The 14265-nt window shown below is 41.7% G+C and overlaps 1 protein-coding gene and 1 long non-coding RNA gene across 5 annotated transcripts in view; one reads left to right on the top strand and one right to left on the bottom strand.

Annotated features, from left to right (window-relative positions):
* Window positions 1-800: 800 nt before the first annotated feature.
* Window positions 801-11635, bottom strand: gapdhs (glyceraldehyde-3-phosphate dehydrogenase, spermatogenic). The gene is made up of 11 exons (XM_058376065.1): window positions 11541-11635; window positions 5302-5366; window positions 5105-5201; window positions 4569-4675; window positions 3938-4028; window positions 3709-3827; window positions 3348-3429; window positions 2483-2634; window positions 2230-2392; window positions 2023-2120; window positions 801-1268 (listed from the first exon to the last, which is right to left on the bottom strand). The coding sequence occupies exons 2-11, from the start codon at window positions 5328-5330 to the stop codon at window positions 1199-1201; spliced, it is 1008 nt and encodes a 335-aa protein (XP_058232048.1). The 5' UTR covers window positions 5331-5366; window positions 11541-11635; the 3' UTR covers window positions 801-1198.
* The window catches only part of LOC131344098 (uncharacterized), a 35469-nt gene continuing 30516 nt past the window's right edge, over window positions 9313-14265 (top strand). For 3 of the 4 annotated variants that reach the window (XR_009203281.1, XR_009203282.1, XR_009203284.1), the window contains exons 1-2: window positions 9313-9638; window positions 12661-12911. This is a non-coding gene — a long non-coding RNA (uncharacterized LOC131344098). Of the gene's footprint in view, window positions 9655-12660; window positions 12912-14265 lie in introns of all 4 variants that reach the window. The other variant, XR_009203283.1, reaches the window with a different exon arrangement.

Here is a 14265-nt window from a genome sequence, read left to right as displayed (position 1 = left end):
ACATTTTCCTATACAACTGAGCAACTGAGGGTTAAGGGCCTTGCTCAGGGGCCCAGCGATGGCAGTTTGGGGGACCTGGGGTTTGAACTCATAACTTGAACTTGAACTCAGTAGGTCAACACCTTAACCACCAAGCTACCACACCCCCTCAACATCATGGCTGAGAGGCAGGGGTAAAACTACATTAGACTACAGAGCTACCCCAGAGGACATATTTCACATCAGAGCATGTTTCACTTAGAGGGTCTCAAGTTTTCTGCACGCAGGACAGCCTATGGGTCACTGTGTCCCATGTTCTGCGCTGGACTCATGCACATTTACCCCAGCCGGGGGATTCCCTACAGGACATCCTGTCTCCTCACATGTGCGAGCTGTCACGAGTTTTATCATGTTTACCTGAAAGTCAGTCATTAATGCACTGGACGTTTTCTTAGTGGTCACTTTCACAGTGAAACATCAGACTTGATGAATTTTGTTCAAAATCTGGAAGCATTTTTACATTCAATCAAACCCTTTGAGAGAACTTTGTCCTGATGGCTCCTTGGTCTTCATGCTGCTCTTTGTCCAGGTAAATGACCTCTGTGCACCCCCAGGAGCAGATGTATGGAAAGTTAAACAGCTGAATGCTTTCACAAGCCAGTGTGCTGAACCATTTATCCTCGGTAGCATGACACAATTATTTATTTCAACAGTTTCACTAAATCCAGTGATTTTATTTATCACAGTCCTGTAATTCTGTTCATGTGAAAAACAGAGTAAAGAAATCCTGTACCAAATAAACAGACACTGAGACATCCAGATATTTTTCAAACTATTTATTTGATAGTTAGTTTCTTTTAGAGTGTGTGACAGTAGCACTTTCCTCACTTTAACCGTTGGTCTTATTACACCAGTAGAACAGTAACATCCAGTATGGGAACATCTACAGCAACGCTTCATGGGGTGACAGACACAATACTGAAAAACTCAAAATCACCTGCAGGTGAAAGGAAATCTAACACACACACACACACACACACACACACACACACACACACACACACACACACACACACATACACACACACACACACACAGGTCACTACAGAGACTAGCTGGTCTTGTAGAGAGTTTGTGGGATGCTAGCGCTTCAGCTATGACTCATAAGTGCATGTAAAAGAAGGAATGCGTCTCGGGTCTGGGTTCCTCGGCCGGACCTTTACTCCTTGGAGTGCATGTACTTTAAGAGGTCAGCGACACGGTGGCTGTAACCAAACTCATTATCATACCTGTGACAGGAAAAAAAAACAGATAAGAAAAACGTCACATTGTTAGCATGTTAGGACGCATGTTTTATTCCCCTTATCTTAGACCACATGACTTACTGGTGATTAGAATTCCTTTAGTCATTAAAGAGCGACGTTTTATCTGTTAACTTTTTATTTAACGTCGAACAGCAGCTTTATTCCCTTTATTCTAAGAAACTGTTGAAGAAGCTTAAGAAACAAGGCAGTGGTAGCTCAAGTGGTTAAATCTCTGGGTTGTTGACTGGAAGATCAGGGTTCAAGCCCTAGCACTCCAAAGCTGCCACTGTTGGGCCCTTGAGCAAAACCCCCTAACGCACCCTGCTCCAGGGGCGCTGCATCATAGCTGACCCTGTGCTCAGGGTGGGTTAGGGGGCCCAACAGTGGCAGCTCGTCAGTGCTGGGGCTTGACCCATGGGTCAATAACCCAGAGCCTTAACCACTTGAGCTACCACCGCCCCACTTTCACTGTACAGTAATGTATATGTAACAAATAAAGACAACTTAAACTCATTACAGAAAACATCACCATCTGAACAAAATATTATTATATTAAAATAATATTAAAATATTTTTTTTATTTTTTTTTGTATATGCAGTGTTGCTATAGAAACGAAAATACATCAAAATGAGCGCAATTATATTAATTAATATAAACCTGTGATTTGTAGCTGCGCTCCTGTCACCATAATTAATTAATGGTGGTAATTATGGTGTGTTCACTCGCTGTCTAACTTACCAGGAAATGAGCTTGACAAAGTTGTCGTTTAGGGAAATGCCGGCACCGGCATCAAAGATGGAGGAGTGGGTGTCACCGACGAAGTCAGAGGACACAACCTGAACAAACAAACAAACAAACAAACAAACAAACAAACAGTGCGCATTAATGCTGTGGTGCACAAACATGGTTCATCTGATGAGACAAATGATTCATCTTTTGACTCACAGAGTCCTCGGTGTATCCCAGAATTCCCTTCAGGGATCCCTGGGAAGCCTTCTTGACAGCCTCCTTGATGTCAGCGTAGCTGGCAGGGGTGGAGAGGCGGCAGGTGAGATCCACCACGGAGACGTCGGCCACGGGGACACGGAAGGCCATGCCGGTCAGCTTCCTGCAGCACACAAAAGAAGAAGAAAAAAGTTCTCATGCTCATTCTGTTTAAGAGTGTAAAAAAATCTAGCTTTGTGTTTGTCCTGCTGACCCGTTGAGCTCGGGGATGACTTTGCCCACAGCCTTGGCAGCTCCTGTGGAGGCGGGGATGATGTTCTGGTGAGCGCCGCGGCCGTCACGCCAGGCCTTAGAAGAGGGACCGTCCACTGTCTTCTGGGTGGCAGTGTAGGCATGGACTGTAGTCTGTAAGAAAGAAAGAGAGAGACGTCATAGGAGCAGACGGATTAAAGACACAACAGTCCGTGCTGTTTATATATACACTATACTGTCAAAAGTATTGGGACACCCCTCCAGATCATTGAATTCAGGTGTTGTTTTTCAGGGGTTGGGCTCGGCCCCTTAGTTCCAGTGAAAGGAACTCTTAATGCTTCAGCTTCATACCAAGACATTTTGGACAATTTCATGCTCTTTGTGGGAACAGTTTGGGGATGACCCCTTCCTGTTCCAACATGACTGCACACCAGTGACCAAAGCAAGGTCCATAAAGACATGGATGAGTGAGTTTGGTGTGGAGGAACTTGACTGGCCTGCACAGAGTCCTGACCTCAACCCCATAGAACACCTTTGGGATGAATTAGAGCAGGCTTTATGGACCTTGCTTTGTGAAATTGTCCAAAATGAAGCTGAAGCATTAAGAGTTCCTTTCACTGGAACTAAGGGGCCGAGCCCAACCCCTGAAAAACAACACATGAACTCAATTATTTAGAGGGGTGTCCCAAAACTTTTGGCAATATAGTTTACTTCTACAAATAACCAGGAAAATGATAAAAACATGATTAAAATAAATAAATAAATAACGGTTTAACACCAGAGGACAACGTGTCTGGAAACTTCAGTGTAAAATAATGCAGGGATTATTTAAATAATGCTAAAATAATATCAGAAATGATGCTCACCATGAGAGCCTCCTCGATACCGAAGCTGTCATGGATGACTTTGGCCAGCGGAGCCAAGCAGTTAGTCGTGCAGGATGCATTGCTGTCACATAACACCACCAGCATCCGGGTTAACGTTATTAGTTATTATTATTATGATAAATATACACTCAAATATCATGCACAAAACTGAAAAAGTCCAGTAATCAGTAATCCTGGGAGTTAAACGTGCCGTTAAAATAACGCTGGGTTGCAACAAGAAATTTAATTAATTAATCCTAAACAAGTAAACAAACAAACAAAAAATTCTATCCATCTGTTGGTGCAATCCCAGTCTGAAGTTAAAGATAAAGAGAAGTTCCAGTTTACAGACTGAACTCACCTGACGATGGTCATGCTGGAGGGGTTGTACTTGTTCTCGTTGACGCCCATCACAAACATGGGGGCGTCGGGGGAGGGGGCAGAGACTACCACACGCTTGGCTCCGCCCTGCAAGTGAGCCTGTAGATAACACACACACACACACACACACACACACGTGTGATTCAGGGAGAAGAAACAGATGTAGTTGTGAATGTTTTCTGGCAGCGGTGTGTGCTGATGAGACGTACAGAGGCTTTCTCGATGCTGAGGAAGACTCCGGTGGACTCGACCACGTACAGAGCGCCAGAGTCACCCCATGGGATCTCAGCGGGCTTCATGCTGAGGAGAAGAGGAGGAGGAAGAAAAAGAAGAAGAGCATGTTCAGTACAACTGGTGCTTCATTTATAAAACACTCACACTCACAGCTTTGATATAAAAGCTCCTGCTGCCATAACGAGGACAGGAGAATGTTTCTAGACGAGGATATATCGAGCGTTTCTATTCAAGCATACCCAGAATGCACTGTGATCAGGATCTGCACCGTGAAGCAGAACAGAAAGTAAAAATCCTCGTCATGTGAACAGTGCTGTGTTTTTTTTTTCCATGCAGTGTTGTTTCTAGACGAGTTTGGAGATCAACATGTCTTCCTGTCCCGCTCCACTACACAAACGGGTTTTCTGTCCTGACGCCAGAACACAAAGCCGTCTAACACACCAGGATTTACGGCTCTTTGTGCAGAAAGCGGTTCTTCTACTCCACACCTGTCACGCAACAAACCTGGAATTTTTCTCTCTAAGCAAATCATGAAGCACTAAACTAGCTGATTCTGTTAAATCCTGTGCTGTGTCTGGAGTGTGTGTGTGTGTGTGTAACCCTCACCACTGGAACACGGAGATAGCATGACCGTCCACTATAAGCTTGCCGTCCTCTTGACACACCTCTCCCTTGTAGCGTCCGTGGGTGGAGTCATACTTGAACATGTAAACCTGTAGAACACACACAGTTCATCACTGTGACCTCTGTAACCTACACACACACACACACACACACTCCATCTCTGTGACCTCTGTAACATTCTCTCTCTCGCTCTCTCACACACACACACACACACACACACCCCATCTCTGTGACCTCTGTAACATTCTCTCTCTCGCTCTCTCACACACACACACACACACACACACACCCCATCTCTGTGACCTCTGTAACATTCTCTCTCTCGCTCTCTCTCTCACACACACAGTCCATCTCTGTGACCTCTGTAACCTTCACACACAGACACACACACAATCCATCACCATGACCTCTGCGATGTTCACTCACTTGCTCGCACAAACACACACACACACACACACACACACACAAACGCACAAACACACACACACAAAACATGAGGTCAGCAAGTCAAAGCTCACCATGTACTGCAGGTCAATGAAGGGGTCATTGATGGCCGTGACTTTAATTCCTTTCTGCAGGCAGGCCCTGAGGACCAGGCGGCCAATACGGCCAAATCTGACAAGACAAAACATTTATTAAAAAAATAAAAATAAATCAAATAAAATGTAAAATAATTCTTGACCATGTGACACAGATGCTGCTTGCGTTCTCTTACCCGTTGATTCCGACGCAAAGGTTGGACATGATTACAGGATAGTGGAGAGCGGTTGTGGGTTAGACCTGCAGAAATAAACAAATAAATAAATAATTCTAAAACATTATTATAAGTGACGATCAGATTCAGAGGATATTTTCCTTCACTGCGGATCAAACTCTGCTAATTTACTTTCAGTTAAATACTATATTGCATATATTCCACTCTAATTCATCCCAAAGGTGTTCTATGGGGTTGAGGTCAGGACTCTGTGCAGGCCAGTCAAGTTCCTCCACACCAAACTCACTCATCCATGTCTTTATGGACCTTGCTTTGGTCACTGGTGTGCAGTCATGTTGGAACAGGAAGGGGTCATCCCCAAACTGTTCCCACAAAGAGCATGAAATTGTCCAAAATGTCTTGGTATGAAGCTGAAACATTAAGAGTTCCTTTCACTGGAACTAAGGGGCGGAGCCCAACCCCTGAATTCAATGATATGGAGGTGTGTCCCAAAACCTTTGGCAATATAGTGTAGGTTTTATTCAGCAATTAGATCATTTTTAGTTTATTTCAATTTTCACTGAAAAGGAGAAATACATTTAAAAAGTTTTCCGGTTTGAAATATTATGCAATCAGTTTGTCTGCAATCTTTTAGAAAAGTGAAGTAATTTATCATGATATGGAAATTACATAATCACAGCTCACACTACACACACACACACACACACACACCAGTATGTTCTATTTCCTGTGTAAATTTTAAGCACTTGATAATCAGGTGCTAAGATCCTGGACCCATTAAACAGCCATGAAGTCAAAAGAAGGACATGTAAATTCTATAACGCTTCATAATGCTTCTTAATTCTCTAATAAGAAATAAAATTTCTGCTAAATCTATCGAGCCTGATGCCAGTTTGTCTAAATAACTTTCACAGAGGGAGGGATTTGGGTTTGCGCCCCAGGAGATCTGGTTGTTCCAACTGTCGTTAGCATTCAGCTGGAGGAACTGGCTGAACTTTCAGGAGCTTGGATCAGGTTCAGAGCCATTGTGTTGGTTTCAGAGGACACACAAAAGGAGCTGCTCAGGGCGACTGGAAAGACTCTGTTCACCAGAATAACTCTTCACAGCTTTGTTAGATGAAATCTTTTCGTTTGCTCTTTCCATCGTAACATGAACATGAAACACGAAAAAGCTTCTAGAGGCATAATAGAGAAACTTCACAGAGGAATATAAAATGAGACAGCAGTGAACATGAGCTTCAGCAGTCACGCCTCATGGAGCTCAGATCGCTCTGAAGCAAGTCGCTGCATGTCAGAAATTTATCACGACTCCGTGCCTGTGAGCGCTAATGAGTTACGCAACACGAATCCAAACTAAGAGTTTTCCCATCCGACCGTATAAGGCATGGACGACAGAGTGGCTGTAGGAAAGAGCACAGGAAGTGCAGAAAACAGGAAGCATCACCATTGCATTCGCTCTGGATTACAGTGTAATAAATCAGGAGAAACCAGAGCCAACAGCCAATCAGAATCCAGAATTGAACATGGCCATGGCAAAAAGATCAAAAAGTCCATGTTACGCTGCACGACTGATGCAATCTCCGAGTTGCTCAAGTTACTGCAGCAGAAGCTACGCAATTCAGGATGTTACAACATTCTTACAGTTTAACACAAATCCTGAGGTGAACCTTGAGAGGTCACTCTGGTCATCCATCACCACCACCTCGAACCTCAAAGCCGCTTCTCCTCGTCATGAACATGTGAAGCGTTTATAATGAAGCGTAATGATAAGCAGCTCTGCTCTCATGTTTTGGAAAGTGTGTAAACTTCTCACAGGATCTCGTACAAAGTGACCGCTAATAGAGAGAGGTGCATTAGCCGTAAGGTTCTTCTTCCTTTCACGCTGAGCTGAAACGATTTGTTCTACACTGGGAATGGTTCTCACTGTTGGCTGAATTCACACTCAAGCTGTTCATTAATGGACCAAAGCTTTTATCTGATCAGACCGCCAGGACATGAGGGCGTTTCCAATCTGATCGGTTGACCTCATGGTGAAGAGGAAGTTGTGAGAGCTGATGGATGAGGAACTTACCTGGATTAGTTGACGTCCAGCCTGCGTTAAAGTGCAGCGTCTGAATATTTTTACCAGACGAAAAACTTACAGAAGTCCGAAAGGATGAGTGACCGATTCCTCTAACAGACAGAAATCACTGCAGCAGCTTCACTTCTCTCAGTCGAACTCACTGCCCTTGCATCTGGCTCTGAGTAACGGACAACATGGGAATAATCTCCTAATCTGATAAGTGTGTGTGTGTGATAATCCTAATCTCTCAGGTCCTTCAGCGCTGCGTTTATAAACTCTCTGACTCTTTATATGCACATGATGGATTAGTTATTTGTTGTGATTTGTGTGTCCTGCAGTGTCTCCCTTTTCTTTTCTCACTTAGTTAATAAGACAGAAAATATGTATACTTTTTTGTAAATAAACTTCTCTGTCACTAATGTTAATTAAACATAGAAATCAATTAAATATGTCTTCAGTCATTTCTTGTCCCTATATGACTGAACTGTTACTATGGAAACAATCAGCCTACAACACTGAATAAATGACAGACAAGTGCTGCGTTCACGTGCACTGCTGCTCGTCCCGCCCCTGCAACGAGAGGCGTCTGAAATTACAGCGACGCGTCGCGTGACGGACATGAAGAACGTCCAGCTCTGCACTTTTCCTTCCTAGCTTTGTTCACTTTTCCTCCTTCTCCTGACCGCGGACGCTGCGTCTCATGTTTATCTCTGCAGCGGGAGGTGAGGTCAGGTGACGAATCAGCAGCTTGATGTGATATTAGAGAGGCAGAGAGCATTTTGGGAAATAAAACAGGAGAAACAGGTCGTGTGTGTGAGTGGGTGAAATAACTGGAATTAAACTGGACTAACAAAATGACCGCTGTGTTCGAGACCCGCCTCTGCACACTGACCTCAGATCAACAGCTCTCGGCTTTCTACACACCATGACCCAGTAGGACACAGACACTCTTATTATTATTATTACTATTACTATTATTGATATTAAATATATATTACTTCCACAAAAAAATTCATTTTTCGATGTGTGTATTTGTTAATTAAGATATAAGTTCAACAATAAAGCCCAATATAATTATTCTGATTAATGTTAAATAATGATTAAATATTTATTTGTATGTATAATAATAAATTACACTTTTTAAAGATCATGTATTAATGTTATAAATCATCTTATTATACGTTTAAGATCAATTCGTTTGTGTCTTTATTTCCTTCTGTGAGCAGAAGGAAATGTTTTTTCAGAGATGGAAATAAGCTCCACCCCCCAAGGGCGGGACACACCTGCAGCTTCGCCTCTTTTTCTGTAAAAAGAAACAAAAAAGATATAGATCTAACCAAGAAATTAGAGTTGTTCAGATGGGTGAGGAAATGACTTGTTAGTTAAAAAAAAAAATATACAAATGGCTGCTTTAAACTAAACAAGCTTTGAGAGGCTGTGATGATGTCAGACAAACAGCCGCCTCAACCCAGAGAAAGTAAAGTTCCTGATCCGGGACAGTTTATCTGGGTCAGTCTCCTCCAGGGACACGTCCGTGTGAGCAGAGCGAGTCCATGTCCGTTTTGTTGGTTTTTTTTTTATCCAAGCAGCGACTCGCAGTGAGTGTAAGAGCCCTTATTTGGGAACAGGGTTTGTGGTGAGGGAGGGAGGGAGGGAGGGAGGTAGGGGTCTGGCAGCCATCTTGATGAAGTGCTGTGTCATAGTGTGGCTATTTACACACCTTCATACCTACTGCGTCCCTCTTGGAGTTGATAGAGGGACACTCCTACACCTCATACAGGACACCAGTCATTTCCAAACCACATTTTATAGTGTGTGTGTGTGTGTGTGTTTAATAAGAGCTATACACATAAAGAAGGAACAGGTTGTGTCATCTCACCCCTACAGTGTTACTAAACTATCCCCTTTCCACTCTCTTTTCCCCACCCTCTCTCTCTCTCTCTCAGTAATTTTCCACCAGAGAGCTGTGACCAAGAAGAGCTGAAACACACAGCACACACCTTAGAATAACACACACTCTCATAAACCTGGATATTTACACACTGAATGCCACAAGCCTCTTTAACTGGTTGCTTTAGGGGACGGTCGGATATTTTGAGCCGATGGAACCTAAGAGCTGCAGATGTTCTTGGGTATCATGCTGCAGTGGGGTCAATAAGATGAAGGACACGACAGGGACGCTGCCAGCGGACGGATGTGTGGCGTGCTGTGTCATTCTGCAGACCACATCACATCTGCAGATCAGACTGAAGCTAAGAATACTCCAAACACCCGGGTATTATATTATTTAGGTATTGTAACACTACACCTAGACTATAATATCACTGTAAAACAATATATTAAACATTAATAGTAACAGATATTATTCTGAGACAATGAGTCAACTCCTAGACACACGATTCCCTCTCAAACAATTCTTCAACCTTATCGATGTTTATCATCCATATAGCCTAATCTTTTTCATCATGAATGTCTCAAATAATAATATTATTTATTATTACAAGCAGCAACATGTCATGCTGGAAAGAAATAAAAAAATAATGAATCATGAATCATCTTAAGTGAACCGAATCACAAGCTTGTTAGTGATTCGCATCAATCTTTAAGATCAGAATGTACTCTAATCAAGCCTAATATGTTTCATAGTGGATTTAAGTGACAATGTAATGGTTTACAAAGCAACAAGAAGTCATACAGAAATAAAAAAAATAAAATGATAATAATGATGAATCGTGAATCTGAATCAAAATCACGAATCGATTCAAGATTCACACTGGAATAACATATTAAAAAAGCTTAAAATGTATTCTTATATAGCGTACACATTTTAGTATCAATAGTAATTATAAATATTAGGCAGTATAAAATGTTAAAGTCGAACAAATAAATATTTTATCACGGATGGAAATAAGCCCCGCCCCCTCGGCAGATCCGACTCATACCGGTTAGACTTTGCATCAGCATCAACGGCGCCTGATCTTCAGCACGTACACAGACTGCACCATTTAAGCTACACGTGAATCCATAAAGTCCACCAAATAAAATAAAATAAAATAAAAATTAAAAATAAAATAAAAACTGATTACAAAATGGTCAGTTTATGTAATAATTGATGATTATATCTTTAACCGTCGCTTTCCCGTACATCGCTCGTTTCAGTGCAGAATTCAGACCTGAATCCTGGGTTTTGTCGCAAATGACTCACATCTTGACTTTAGTGCACTATGTAGGGCGTCGCAGTGTGCACTAACTGAGGCTCCAAAGTGCGCCTATGTAGGGACCGACTAGTCATTTGGAACACGGATACGTGAAAGCTATCTTGTCTGACCTTGACCATGGATGCCGACCTTCATGGCGGATGTAAAAGTCTACACACGTCAGAATTCAGATGTAGAAATACAAATAAAGGCAGCGAATAACATTTATTTGTAAAACTTATTTACTTTCTTGTCCAACTGGAAGGAATAAGAAGATGCTAATAGTATGATGATGACCATCATCATGTGGCTGCTTAAAGTGATGGAGTGATGGAGAAATTACAGTATGCGGTATATTATCAATATATAACACTGATATATACATACTGACCGTTTTAACAATTATTACTGGCAAAACAAAAAAGCATAAAAACCCTCCCTGACTCATGTCCGATGGAACATTCTGGAAAAAATGATGACGCAGCGCGTGCTCATCGACAGGAGCTCGCGCAGCACGTAGACAGCCTTAATTACTATAGCATACAGATTACTCTAACGGCAAAAACTCTCGTTTTGCGAAAAAGCACACAACTTCCGCACTAAAGTGAAAGGTTGACGCCTAATTCATTCTGTCGCACTTTTCGTTTCTAAGCCAGGATTCATGAATACTTTACAACTACAGCTAGCATCCTTTAAGCCCTGCAGCATCAGATAAAGCCCTCAGGATTAGGCTCCAGTGAGCAGCTTCCTTCACTGAATTAATGATTATATAACAATTCGGCTAAGCTGCGTCCTTGTCGCGAGGCCTAAAGGCAGCAGGAAGGGCACATCCTCTTCCTTATTTTCTACTGCGCTACACGCTTCATTACGACAGCGAAATTATTATTATTATTATTATTTTGTAATCGTAACTTATGGTTTATTCTTTGCTATGAATTCTTTTTAAAAGAACACGAACGCCACGCGCAGAGTAGCCTTACCTCTTACTTTCTTCGTGATGCTGCAGCCACACTGCGCAGCTTCCGTCCGGACGGCCCCTTTTTATATACCGGTGCACGTGCACGGCTCTGGTCTCCCTGGCAACTTGACGTAAGGGGACCTGCTTTAAACTCCTGGGCACGAGCGGACTGTCACGGCTGCCATGGTGACGACGTGAAGGGCAAAATGAACGATGCGTCGCAATGAAATTCGCATAAAATTTGCCCTTGATGAAACTTTAGCAAATAAAATCTATTTATTTTTTTTATATTGTCAAATCATCGATATGATTACATTTTGCTGTGTGAGACTTCATTTATTATTTTAAGTATCAATTACATACCGGTTTAGAAATTTTTTTTTTTTTGCTAAAAACGAGTAATTTTTCTTTGACCGAATCCCAATTCCCTTCCTACTTCCTGTATAGGTTGCCTGTCTAGGGCGTAACCTAACGTCTCTACGCGCCCTATGAAGTGCACTTCGTGTCTATTAGGCAGCCATTTTGGATTCGCCGCTTGCTGTCACGTGACCCTGGTTGCGGTTACAGGCAACGTGCGAGAGAGAATGTAGCTCATGCCACATTCCGCCCTGATGAAGGAGCGCGTGAAGGAATGGTGCACTGTGGGCTGAAGCTCGAGCGTGTGATAGAGCTATGAACAAAGAAAAATAAATAAATATGTAAATATATATAAAACCCTGACTAAACATTTTGTCAGAAAGTGACAGAATTAAAACCGCGAGCATTCCTTTGAAACACGCCCTCATTTGACAAGGCAATCAGACATTACAATAATATTATAGTAAGATATTTAAAATAAAAAATTGTTTATTACATTTTAGCTGCTCCTGAAAAACATATTTCATCCGTGCAGTTAAACGCAGAGGTGGGTTAGTAACGAATTACATTTACTTTGTTACGTTTACTTGAGTAAACTTTTTTGGGTAATTGTACTTTTAGAGTATTTTTAAAGATGTGTACTTTTACTCTTACTCAAGTACATTTTTAGTGAAAAAAAAACTACTTTTACTTCGCTACAAATGTTACTGTCAAATGTTAATAATTAATATGAGATATGAGAAATTAATATGAGAAATAATTAGTTTATATGGCTTATTTGCAAGTCTCGCGAGATGTTGGAGAGGCTGCTTCGCGAGAGTCTGTTACGGATCTCCCGCTTGTGTTTAGAGGAAGAGGATGAAGCTGAAGCAGAGGAAGACGTGTGCGAGTTAACGGAGGAAGATCACCCATGACCTCAAGTTCAGTCCGTTTTCACTCCAAGATGTCAAAAAGAAAAGTTAAATATGGTTTACCAAAACCAACTGACATCCCAGAGTACGAGAACTCCAGCTCCAGCCTGAAAAAACACGGAGCAGTAAGTGTCACAGTTAGACCTATTTCAGCCCTATTAATGGTCATTTGGTAACTATGGGCACCTTATTTTAATAACACATTTCTCACACTGTCTGAATGTTTTTCCTCATATGCCCTCTCGTGCAAGCAATATCTGGTGAACCCTACAAACACAGGTTCATGAACAAACGTTCATTCTAAAAGTCTGCACAATTCCACACCCATTTTCCACAAAACTACATCAATTTTCCAGCACACTGTGATGTCATGCATTTCTACACAAATACGGTCACCTCAACAAAGTGTAGAACATACATACACAATAAAAACGGGATTGTATTTGATTTTATTCCTACCTAAAGAATGCACTTACTTATAAAATGCATATATTATTATTTCATGAGAGGATTCAGCAAACAAGCTTAAGGTTTGATCAGTCCACAGGAAACGAGGATCAGTCCACAGGAAAATTCTGTAAAACTGATTGTTCAAGAAAGAACATATGACAAAATAAACACTCACATAAACACACACACTCTGCACACACACACACACTCTGCGCACACACACACACTCTGCACACACACACACACTCTGCACACACACACACACACACACACACACACACTCTGCACACACACACACACGCCTTCTCTTTTGTTCTGTTAGCTTGTTTAAATGCAGATTCTGACAAGTTTGTGTTGTGAATGTGAAAATAAAGACAGAGTTAACTGTTAGAAAACACCTGTGTGTGTTTGAGATTTTATTGCAAATGACAGGTCATGTAATGTTAATGTGACCATCACTGGCCTGAGATGTGGCCATCACTGGACTGAGATAGGCTTCTTTACTTGATAGGCTACTTTTACTTGAGTAAATATTTCTATAAGTACTTGTACTTTAACTTGAGTACGGATTTTGGATACTCTACCCACCTGTTATCACGTGCATAATAACGATTAGCCAGCTGGCTAACTGCTAGCCCAGTAGCTCGGTCTCTCACAGATGAACACACATCAGATTTCCATTCATTTAAATCGTCGATTCTCTGTAAATCTGTCCAAATAGAACTTCAGTGAAAGCTCATTTGCATACTGGAACATGATTGGCTCTTAGATTTTATGACATCATAGCAGCCTGATTTGTTTTTAAAAAAAGATTGTTTAATGAGGATTTTCAGTGCCTTCTTAATATTTTTCATTAAACTCTGACCACCCTAATGAACTACCCCAAAAGAATCATTTGTTTGTAATCTCGATCAGCCAAAACATTATGACCACATAGAGGTGAAGTGGATAAGACTGATGATCTCCTCATCATGGCACCTGTTAGTGGGTGGGATATATTAGGCAGCAAGTGAACATTTTGTCCTCAAA

The sequence above is a fragment of the Hemibagrus wyckioides genome, linkage group LG23 (genome assembly GCF_019097595.1).
Source record: "Hemibagrus wyckioides isolate EC202008001 linkage group LG23, SWU_Hwy_1.0, whole genome shotgun sequence".
Classification (NCBI taxonomy): domain Eukaryota; kingdom Metazoa; phylum Chordata; class Actinopteri; order Siluriformes; family Bagridae; genus Hemibagrus; species Hemibagrus wyckioides.
This window is presented reverse-complemented; position numbering and strand designations above follow the sequence as displayed.

What these genes read in the sequence shown, in the direction of transcription:
- gapdhs (XM_058376065.1), bottom strand. Translation starts at nt 5,330, where the DNA reads ATGTCCAACCTTTGCGTCGGAATCAACGG. An exon ending in GCTATCTCCGTGTTCCAGTG is followed by an intron (nt 4,029 to 4,568) that starts GTGAGGGTTACA and finishes TCTTCTCCTCAG; the next exon opens with CATGAAGCCCGCTGAGATCC. An exon ending in TGGGATACACCGAGGACTCT is followed by an intron (nt 2,121 to 2,229) that starts GTGAGTCAAAAG and finishes TTGTTTGTTCAG; the next exon opens with GTTGTGTCCTCTGACTTCGT.